At 37.3% G+C, this 11,182-nt stretch overlaps 2 protein-coding genes across 2 annotated transcripts; both read left to right on the forward strand.

Annotated features, from left to right (window-relative positions):
- Positions 1–884: 884 nt before the first annotated feature.
- LOC309558787 (uncharacterized protein) lies at positions 885–2,069 on the forward strand (the record flags this gene model as incomplete). Its single annotated transcript, XM_082261844.1, has 4 exons — positions 885–1,016; positions 1,176–1,384; positions 1,540–1,649; positions 1,792–2,069. 4 exons carry the CDS (start codon positions 885–887, stop codon positions 2,067–2,069), a joined length of 729 nt encoding a protein of 242 aa, XP_082117970.1.
- A 5,513-nt stretch (positions 2,070–7,582) lies between these two features.
- On the forward strand, positions 7,583–8,767 carry LOC309558788 (uncharacterized protein; the record flags this gene model as incomplete). The annotated part of the gene is made up of 4 exons (XM_082261845.1): positions 7,583–7,714; positions 7,874–8,082; positions 8,238–8,347; positions 8,490–8,767. The coding sequence occupies 4 exons, from the start codon at positions 7,583–7,585 to the stop codon at positions 8,765–8,767; spliced, it is 729 nt and encodes a 242-aa protein (XP_082117971.1).
- Positions 8,768–11,182: the final 2,415 nt, after the last annotated feature.

The following is an 11,182-nucleotide window of genomic DNA, read 5'->3' on the forward strand; positions in this document are numbered from 1 at the left end:
TAAACTGTTCCTCCTACCAAGCAATGTAAGTACAATGATATCTAAGGCAAATAAATCAGTGTATATGGCTCTTGTCAACTATGATGGTTTTTCAAAATGAATGTTTTATCTATATCTTTTTCTGAAACAGAGTAAAAGCATTTAGCCTTCAGTTTAGTTCAATGACAAACAACACAAGAGAAGCAATCTATCAGTACTTCTTGAAACCATACTTGACTACAATGGCAGCCACTTCCACAGGTACTTTTCCGCATCCACTATTATGTTTTTGGGTAAAGGTGTTTTATCTCTCACCTGGCTATAGTAAAAGTTTCTGTTTTCTATTCGGTCTTGGATTTGCTTTTTTTGTGGCTTGTTAAAAAGTGTTTTTGTTTTTTTCATAGTGGTTTGCGATGCTGGAAGCTATAAGAACTGGCGTGAAGTGAACTTTGGAAGCTTTTTCAATCTCTTTTCTCTTGAAGAAATCATGACACTGAATAAAAACTTTACACTGGTATGTTCCTGCAGATGGGTTGACATGAAAAATCCTAGACTAATGGTGAAGGGCTGTAAAAGGTCATTCAAAAAAAGTTACCATGACATAGGGTGGTCCACTGCTATAGGTTTTTGTCACCTGAGAGAATCACATACACCTTACTTTTGTCATAAAGGGGACTCTTGATATACAGGTGACAATACCAAATAACTGAAACCAAGATCATAACTATGTTTCTGAAGTGGAGATTTACAATGACTTGAAAGACTAGAGCAGAAAATATCCTAGGTGACAGCTTGAACGAGGTTTAAAAAAACGGTAACAAATACACAGAGATGGTAAAATACTGCAGCCATTGTCTTTTAAAATGGAAAATACCATTATTCTTTTTCAGAATGACCTTTCTCCAATGGACATAGCTTACTCCGTGACCAAAGCTAACATTCTCCTCAATGCAACATTGCTGGATAACTACCTAAGTGCCATTGCGGTAGAAAATGTCACAGTTTTCCTGGAAGTTCTCTCTTCGGCAGCAATACAGGTACATACAATAGAGCAATCCCGAAGCTCATTGTGCTTTGACAAGAAGTTAGCTAAAATTTCCCTGTTTGAGAAGTTTCTTGGATTTCTATTTGATCAGCGTACAAGCAATCGCAGCTTTTACTTAACTTTTTCACAAATCCCCAATTTTTACATGTAGGCCAACCTATCAGAGCAGCAAGTAACAACAATAAAGACAACACTTCTAGCTACAGAGCTAAGGGATCTTCGGGCCAACTTCTCTACTTATACACCTGATCAGTGGACAGTTTTGTTCCAAGACTACTTGCTTAACTTGACTGTGTACTTCAATCAAAGCCTTCTTGACTTCATTCCTCAGAACATAAACTGTTCCTCCTACCAAGCAATGTAAGTACAATGATATCGAAGGCAAAAAAATTGTGTATATGGCTCTTGTCCACTATGAATGCTTTTTAAAATAAAAGAATTAAAAAGCAGGCATGAAACAAGAAGTATTTAGGTAACACTCTCAAATGTTTTATCTATTTCTTTTTCTGAAACAGAGTTAAAGCATTTAGCCTTCAGTTTACCTCAATGACAAACAACACAAGAGAGACAATCTATCAGAACTTCTTGAAACCATACTTGACTGCAAAGGCAACCACTTCCACAGGTACGTTTCCGCATCCACTATTATCTTTTTAGATAAAGGTGTTTTTGTCTAACCTGGCTGTAGTAAAAGTTTCTGTTTTCTATTTGGTCTTGGATTTGCTTTTTGTTGGCTTGTTAAAAAGTGTTTTTGTTTTTTTTCATAGTGGTTTGCGATGCTGGAAGCTATCAGAACTGGCTAGAATTGAACTTTGGAAGCTTTTTCAACCTCTTCTCACTTGAAGAAATCATGGCACTCAATAAAAACTTTACACTGGTATGTTCCTGCAGATGGGTTGACTTGAAAAATCCTAGATTAATGGAGAAGGGCTGGAAATGGTCATTCGAAAAAAGTTACCATGACATAGGGTGGTCCACTGCTATAGGTTTTTGTCACCCGAGAGAATCACATACATCTTACTTGTGTCATAAAGGGGACTCTTGATATACAGATGACAATACCAAATAACTGAAACCAAGATCATAATTATGTTTCTGAAGTAGAAATTTACAATGACTTGAAATACTAGAGCAGAAAATATCCTAGGTGACAGCTTGAACAAGGTTTAAAAAAGTGGTAACAAACACCCACAGATGGGAAAATACTGTAGCCATTGTCTCTTAAATTGCAAAATACCATTATTCTTTTTCAGAATGACCTGTCTCCAATGGACATAGCTTACTCCGTGACCAAAGCTAACATTCTCCTCAATGCAACTTTGCTGGATAACTACCTAAGTGCCATTGCGGTGCAAAATGTCACAGTTTTCCTGGAAGCTCTCTCTTCGGCAGCAATACAGGTACATACAATAGAGCAATCCCGAAGCTCATTGTGCTTTGACAAGAAGTTAGCTAAAATTTCACTGTTTGAGAAGTTTCTTGTATTTCTATTTGATCAGCGTACAAGCAATTGCAGCTTTTCCTTAACTTTCTCACAAATCCCCAATTTTTTCATGTAGGCCAACCTATCAGAGCAGCAAGTAACAACAATAAAGACAACACTTCTAGCTACAGAGCTCAGGGATCTTCGGGCCAACTTCTCTACTTATACACCTAAACAGTGGACAGTTTTGTTCCAAGACTACTTGCTTAACTTGACTGTGTACTTTAATCAAACCCTTCTTGACTTCATTCCTCAAAACATAAACTGTTCCTCCTACCAAGCAATGTAAGTACAATGATATCTAAGGCAAAAAAATTGTGTATATGGCTCATGTCCACTATGAATGCTTTTCAAAATAAAAGAATTAAAAAGCAGGCATGAAACAAGAAGTATTTAGGTAACACTCTCAAATGTTTTATCTATTTCTTTTTCTGAAACAGAGTTAAAGCATTTAGCCTTCAGTTTAGCTCAATGACAATCAACACAAGAGAAGCAATCTATCAGAACTTCTTGAAACCATACTTGACTGTAAAGGCAGCCACTTCCACAGGTACGTTTCCGCATCCACTATTATCATTTTAGGTAAAGGTGTTTTTTTGTCTCACCTGGCTGTGGTAAAAGTTTATTTTTCTATTTGGTCTTGGATTTGCTTTTTTTTTGGCTTGTTTAAAAGTGTTTTTGTTTTTTTCATAGTGGTTTGCGATGCTGGAAGCTATCAGAACTGGCGTGAAGTGAACTTTGGAAGCTTTTTCAACCTCTTCTCACTTGAAGAAATCATGACACTGAATAAAAACATTACACTGGTATGTTCCTGCAGATGGGTTGACATGACAAATCCTAGACTGATGGTGAAGGGCTGCTAAAGATCATTCCAAAAGAGTTACCATGACATAGGGTGGTCCACTGCTATAGGTTTTTGTCACTAGAGATGTACCGAACGGTTCGCCGGCGAACGGTTCCCGGCGAACTTCGAACGTTCGCGTTCGCCGCTGCGGGCGAACATATGCGATGTTCGGTCCGCCTCCTATACATCATCATTGAGGCAAACTTTGACCCTGAACATCACAGTCAGCAGACACATTCCAGGCCAATCAGCATACCTCCCTCCCACACCCTCCCACCTCCTATAAATAAGCAAGGGCAGCATCCATTTTAGATCATTTCTGTGTTACTGAGAGCAGGGAAAGTGCTGCTGCTGCTGCTGCTGTTATAGCTAGGGTCAGTTAGTCAGTGTTCCCGGTCTTGTTAGCCAGTGTTCTTGGTACACTCCTGCTGTAAGGACAGCACCCCAAAAAGCCCTTCCTAGGGCTGGTATTTGAGGGTTTTTTTGGATATATATATATATATATATCTATTGTCCCCAAAAAGCCCTTTTGAGGGCTGGTATTTGTGTAATTTTTTTGTTCTGTGATATATATATATATATATATCTATTGTCCCCAAAAGCCCTTTTGAGGGCTGGTATTTGTGTAATCTGTTTGTTCTGTGATATATATATATATATATATATATATATATATATATATATATATATTGTCCCCCAAAAGCCCTTTTGAGGGCTGGTATTTGTGTAATTTTTTTTGTTCTGTGATATATATATATATATATATATATATATATATATATATATATATATATATTGTCCCCAAAAGCCCCTTTGAGGGCTGGTATTTGAGTATTTTTTAATATATATATATATATATATATATATATATATATATATATATATATATATGTAGCATGTCCAGAACCAGGAAAAAAAGATCATATAGGTGTAAAAGGGGTTCCCACCATCCCTGCTCTACTGAAAAATTATCTTTTTTTTCTGGTTCTGGACATGCTACAGAGCTGAAACTTCACAGGTACACTTTTTAGACCCCCTAGACACTAAATCACACAAAAAAGTTCTTAAAAATTGTCATTTTTGATAGAGAGCCAATTATTGAAAAAAAAAAAAACTTAACAAAAAAAAAAAATCTTTGGATTTATTGTCTGGGGGGTCTAAAAAGTGTACCTGTGAAGTTTCAGCTCTGCAGCATGTCCAGAACCAGGAAAAAAAGGTCATATAGGTGTAAAAGGGGTTCCCACCATCCCTGCTCTACTGAAAAATTATCTTTTTTTCTGGTTCTGGACATGCTACAGAGCTGAAACTTCACAGGTTCACCTTTTAGACCCCCTAGAAACTAAATCACACAAAAAAAGTTCTTAAAAATTGTCATTTTTGATAGAGAGCCAATTATTGAAAAAAAAAAAAAAAACTTAACAAAAAAAAAATTTCTTTGGATTTATTGTCTGGGGGGTCTAAAAAGTGTACCTGTGAAGTTTCAGCTCTGCAGCATGTCCAGAACCCGGAAAAAAAGATCATATAGGTGTAAAAGGGGTTCCCACCATCCCTGCTCTACTGAAAAATTATCTTTTTTTCTGGTTCTGGACATGCTACAGAGCTGAAACTTCACAGGTTCACCTTTTAGAACCCCTAGACACTAAATCACACAAAAAAAGTTCTTAAAAATTGTCATTTTTGATAGAGAGCCAATTATTGAAAAAAAAAAAAAAAAACTTAACAAAAAAAAAATTTCTTTGGATTTATTGTCTGGGGGGGTCTAAAAAGTGTACCTGTGAAGTTTCAGCTCTGTAGCATGTCCAGAACCAGAAAAAAAATAGAATCAGGGTTAGGGCTAGGGTTAGGGTTAGGGCTAGGGTAAGGGTCAGGGCTAAGGTTTGGGTTATTTTTAGTGCTTAGGGTTAGAGTTAGAGGGGTAGGGGTAGGGCTACTAACTCTAACCCCAAGTATCTCACCGTAACCCTAACCCTAGCCCCTAACACTAAACCTATCCCTAACCCTCTAACCATAACCCTAACCCTCTAACCTTAACCCTAACCCTCTAAGCCTAGCCATAAAAATAACCCTAACCCTAACCCTAACCCTAGCCCTAGCCCTAACCCTAGCCCTAACCCTAGCCCTAACCCTAACCCTAACCCTAGCCCTAACCCTAACCCTAGCCCTAACCCTAACCCTGACCTAACCCTAGCCCTAGCCCTAACCCTAATTCGTATTTTTTTCTGGTTCCGGACATGCTACAGAGCTGAAACTTCACAGGTACACTTTTTAGACCCCCCAGATGCTAAATCAAAAGAAATTTTTTATTTTTATTTTTTTTTTAATTTTCCAATAATTGGCTCTCTATCAAAAAATTAAAATTTTTAAGAACTTTTTTTTGCGTGATCCCTCTCCGGCATGCCACAGTCCAGGTGTTTGTCCCCTTGAAACAACTTTTCCATTACTATTGTGGCCAGAAAGAGTCCCAGTGGGTTTTAAAATTCGCCTGCCTATTAAAGTCTATGGCGGTTCGCAATGTTCGCCGGTTCGCGAACATTCGCCGATGTTCGCGTTCGCCGTTCGCGAACAGCGAATTTTATGTTCCCGACATCACTATTTGTCACCTGAGAGCAACACATACACCTTACTTGTGTCATAAAGGGGGTCTCATGATATACAGATGGTAATGCCAAATCACTGAAAACAAGATCATAACTATGTTTCTGGGGTAGAGATTTACAACCACTTGAAAGACTAGAGCAGGAAATTTCCAAGGTGACAGCTTGAAGAGAGCTTATTAAAATGGTAACAAATGCCCAGAGAATTTAAAATACTGTAGCCATTGTCTCTTAAAATGGAAAATACCATTAATCTTTTTCAGAATGACCTTTCTCCAATGGACATAGCTTACTCCGTGACCAAAGCTAACATTCTCCTCAATGCAACATTGCTGGATAACTACCTAAGTGCCATTGCAGTGGAAAATGTCACAGTCTTCCTGGAAGCTCTCTCTTCCGCAGCAATACAGGTACATACAAAAGAGCAATCCCGAAGCTCATTGTGCTTTCACAAGAAGACAGCTAAAATTTCACTGTTTGAGAAGTTTCTTGTATTTCTATTTGATCAGCGTAAAAGCATTTGCAGTTCTTACTTAACTTTTTCACGAATCCCCAATTTTTACATGTAGGCCAACCTATCAGAGCAGCAAGTAATAACAATAAAGACAACACTTCTAGCTGCAGAGCTAAGGGATCTTCGGGCCAACTTCTCTACTTATACACCTGATCAGTGGACAGTTTTGTTCCAAGACTACTTGCTTAACTTGACTGTGTACTTCAATCAAACCCTTCTTGACTTCATTCCTCAAAGCATAAACTGTTCCTCCTACCAAGCAATGTAAGTACAATGATATCTAAGGCAAATAAATCAGTGTATATGGCTCTTGTCAACTATGATGGTTTTTCAAAATGAATGTTTTATCTATATCTTTTTCTGAAACAGAGTAAAAGCATTTAGCCTTCAGTTTAGTTCAATGACAAACAACACAAGAGAAGCAATCTATCAGTACTTCTTGAAACCATACTTGACTACAATGGCAGCCACTTCCACAGGTACTTTTCCGCATCCACTATTATGTTTTTGGGTAAAGGTGTTTTATCTCTCACCTGGCTATAGTAAAAGTTTCTGTTTTCTATTCGGTCTTGGATTTGCTTTTTTTGTGGCTTGTTAAAAAGTGTTTTTGTTTTTTTCATAGTGGTTTGCGATGCTGGAAGCTATAAGAACTGGCGTGAAGTGAACTTTGGAAGCTTTTTCAATCTCTTTTCTCTTGAAGAAATCATGACACTGAATAAAAACTTTACACTGGTATGTTCCTGCAGATGGGTTGACATGAAAAATCCTAGACTAATGGTGAAGGGCTGTAAAAGGTCATTCAAAAAAAGTTACCATGACATAGGGTGGTCCACTGCTATAGGTTTTTGTCACCTGAGAGAATCACATACACCTTACTTTTGTCATAAAGGGGACTCTTGATATACAGGTGACAATACCAAATAACTGAAACCAAGATCATAACTATGTTTCTGAAGTGGAGATTTACAATGACTTGAAAGACTAGAGCAGAAAATATCCTAGGTGACAGCTTGAACGAGGTTTAAAAAAACGGTAACAAATACACAGAGATGGTAAAATACTGCAGCCATTGTCTTTTAAAATGGAAAATACCATTATTCTTTTTCAGAATGACTTTTCTCCAATGGACATAGCTTACTCCGTGACCAAAGCTAACATTCTCCTCAATGCAACATTGCTGGATAACTACCTAAGTGCCATTGCGGTAGAAAATGTCACAGTTTTCCTGGAAGTTCTCTCTTCGGCAGCAATACAGGTACATACAATAGAGCAATCCCGAAGCTCATTGTGCTTTGACAAGAAGTTAGCTAAAATTTCCCTGTTTGAGAAGTTTCTTGGATTTCTATTTGATCAGCGTACAAGCAATCGCAGCTTTTACTTAACTTTTTCACAAATCCCCAATTTTTACATGTAGGCCAACCTATCAGAGCAGCAAGTAACAACAATAAAGACAACACTTCTAGCTACAGAGCTAAGGGATCTTCGGGCCAACTTCTCTACTTATACACCTGATCAGTGGACAGTTTTGTTCCAAGACTACTTGCTTAACTTGACTGTGTACTTCAATCAAAGCCTTCTTGACTTCATTCCTCAGAACATAAACTGTTCCTCCTACCAAGCAATGTAAGTACAATGATATCGAAGGCAAAAAAATTGTGTATATGGCTCTTGTCCACTATGAATGCTTTTTAAAATAAAAGAATTAAAAAGCAGGCATGAAACAAGAAGTATTTAGGTAACACTCTCAAATGTTTTATCTATTTCTTTTTCTGAAACAGAGTTAAAGCATTTAGCCTTCAGTTTACCTCAATGACAAACAACACAAGAGAGACAATCTATCAGAACTTCTTGAAACCATACTTGACTGCAAAGGCAACCACTTCCACAGGTACGTTTCCGCATCCACTATTATCATTTTAGATAAAGGTGTTTTTGTCTAACCTGGCTGTAGTAAAAGTTTCTGTTTTCTATTTGGTCTTGGATTTGCTTTTTGTTGGCTTGTTAAAAAGTGTTTTTGTTTTTTTTCATAGTGGTTTGCGATGCTGGAAGCTATCAGAACTGGCTAGAATTGAACTTTGGAAGCTTTTTCAACCTCTTCTCACTTGAAGAAATCATGGCACTCAATAAAAACTTTACACTGGTATGTTCCTGCAGATGGGTTGACTTGAAAAATCCTAGATTAATGGAGAAGGGCTGGAAATGGTCATTCGAAAAAAGTTACCATGACATAGGGTGGTCCACTGCTATAGGTTTTTGTCACCTGAGAGAATCACATACATCTTACTTGTGTCATAAAGGGGACTCATGATATACAGATGACAATACCAAATAACTGAAACCAAGATCATAATTATGTTTCTGAAGTAGAAATTTACAATGACTTGAAATACTAGAGCAGAAAATATCCTAGGTGACAGCTTGAACAAGGTTTAAAAAAGTGGTAACAAACACCCACAGATGGGAAAATACTGTAACAATTGTCTCTTAAATTGGAAAATACCATTATTCTTTTTCAGAATGACCTTTCTCCAATGGACATAGCTTACTCCGTGACCAAAGCTAACATTCTCCTCAATGCAACTTTGCTGGATAACTACCTAAGTGCCATTGCGGTGCAAAATGTCACAGTTTTCCTGGAAGCTCTCTCTTCTGCAGCAATACAGGTACATACAATAGAGCAATCCCGAAGCTCATTGTGCTTTGACAAGAAGTTAGCTAAAATTTCACTGTTTGAGAAGTTTCTTGTATTTCTATTTGATCAGCGTACAAGCAATTGCAGCTTTTCCTTAACTTTCTCACAAATCCCCAATTTTTTCATGTAGGCCAACCTATCAGAGCAGCAAGTAACAACAATAAAGACAACACTTCTAGCTACAGAGCTCAGGGATCTTCGGGCCAACTTCTCTACTTATACACCTAAACAGTGGACAGTTTTGTTCCAAGACTACTTGCTTAACTTGACTGTGTACTTCAATCAAACCCTTCTTGACTTCATTCCTCAAAACATAAACTGTTCCTCCTACCAAGCAATGTAAGTACAATGATATCTAAGGCAAAAAAATTGTGTATATGGCTCTTGTCCACTATGAATGCTTTTCAAAATAAAAGAATTAAAAAGCAGGCATGAAACAAGAAGTATTTAGGTAACACTCTCAAATGTTTTATCTATTTCTTTTTCTGAAACAGAGTTAAAGCATTTAGCCTTCAGTTTAGCTCAATGACAATCAACACAAGAGAAGCAATCTATCAGAACTTCTTGAAACCATACTTGACTGTAAAGGCAGCCACTTCCACAGGTACGTTTCCGCATCCACTATTATCATTTTAGGTAAAGGTGTTTTTTTGTCTCACCTGGCTGTGGTAAAAGTTTATTTTTCTATTTGGTCTTGGATTTGCTTTTTTTTTGGCTTGTTTAAAAGTGTTTTTGTTTTTTTCATAGTGGTTTGCGATGCTGGAAGCTATCAGAACTGGCGTGAAGTGAACTTTGGAAGCTTTTTCAACCTCTTCTCACTTGAAGAAATCATGACACTGAATAAAAACATTACACTGGTATGTTCCTGCAGATGGGTTGACATGACAAATCCTAGACTGATGGTGAAGGGCTGCTAAAGATCATTCCAAAAGAGTTACCATGACATAGGGTGGTCCACTGCTATAGGTTTTTGTCACTAGAGATGTACCGAACGGTTCGCCGGCGAACGGTTCCCGGCGAACTTCGAACGTTCGCGTTCGCCGCTGCGGGCGAACATATGCGATGTTCGGTCCGCCTCCTATACATCATCATTGAGGCAAACTTTGACCCTGAACATCACAGTCAGCAGACACATTCCAGGCCAATCAGCATACCTCCCTCCCACACCCTCCCACCTCCTATAAATAAGCAAGGGCAGCATCCATTTTAGATCATTTCTGTGTTACTGAGAGCAGGGAAAGTGCTGCTGCTGCTGTTATAGCTAGGGTCAGTTAGTCAGTGTTCCCGGTCTTGTTAGCCAGTGTTCTTGGTACACTCCTGCTGTAAGGACAGCACCCCAAAAAGCCCTTCCTAGGGCTGGTATTTGAGGGTTTTTTTGGATCTATATATATATATATATCTATTGTCCCCAAAAAGCCCTTTTGAGGGCTGGTATTTGTGTAATTTTTTTTGTTCTGTGATATATATATATATATATATATATATATATATATATATATATATATATATATTGTCCCCAAAAGCCCTTTTGAGGGCTGGTATTTGTGTAATTTTTTTGTTCTGTGGTATATATATATATATATCTATATCTATTGTCCCCAAAAGCCCTTTTGAGGGCTGGTATTTGTGTAATTTTTTTGTTCTGTGATATATATATATATCTATTGTCCCCAAAAGCCCTTTTGAGGGCTGGTATTTGTGTAATTTTTTTGTTCTGTGATATATATATATATATATATATATATATATATATATATATATATTGTCCCCCAAAAGCCCTTTTGAGGGCTGGTATTTGTGTAATTTTTTTTGTTCTGTGATATATATATATATATATATATATATATATATATATTGTCCCCAAAAGCCCCTTTGAGGGCTGGTATTTGAGTATTTTTTAATATATATATATATATATATATATATATATATATATATATATATATATATATATATATATGTAGCATGTCCAGAACCAGAAAAAAAAGATCATATAGGTGTAAAAGGGGTTCCCACCATCCCTGCTCTACT

The sequence above is a fragment of the Pelophylax lessonae genome (genome assembly GCF_965119305.1).
Source record: "Pelophylax lessonae genome assembly, chromosome: 6".
Taxonomy (NCBI): domain Eukaryota; kingdom Metazoa; phylum Chordata; class Amphibia; order Anura; family Ranidae; genus Pelophylax; species Pelophylax lessonae.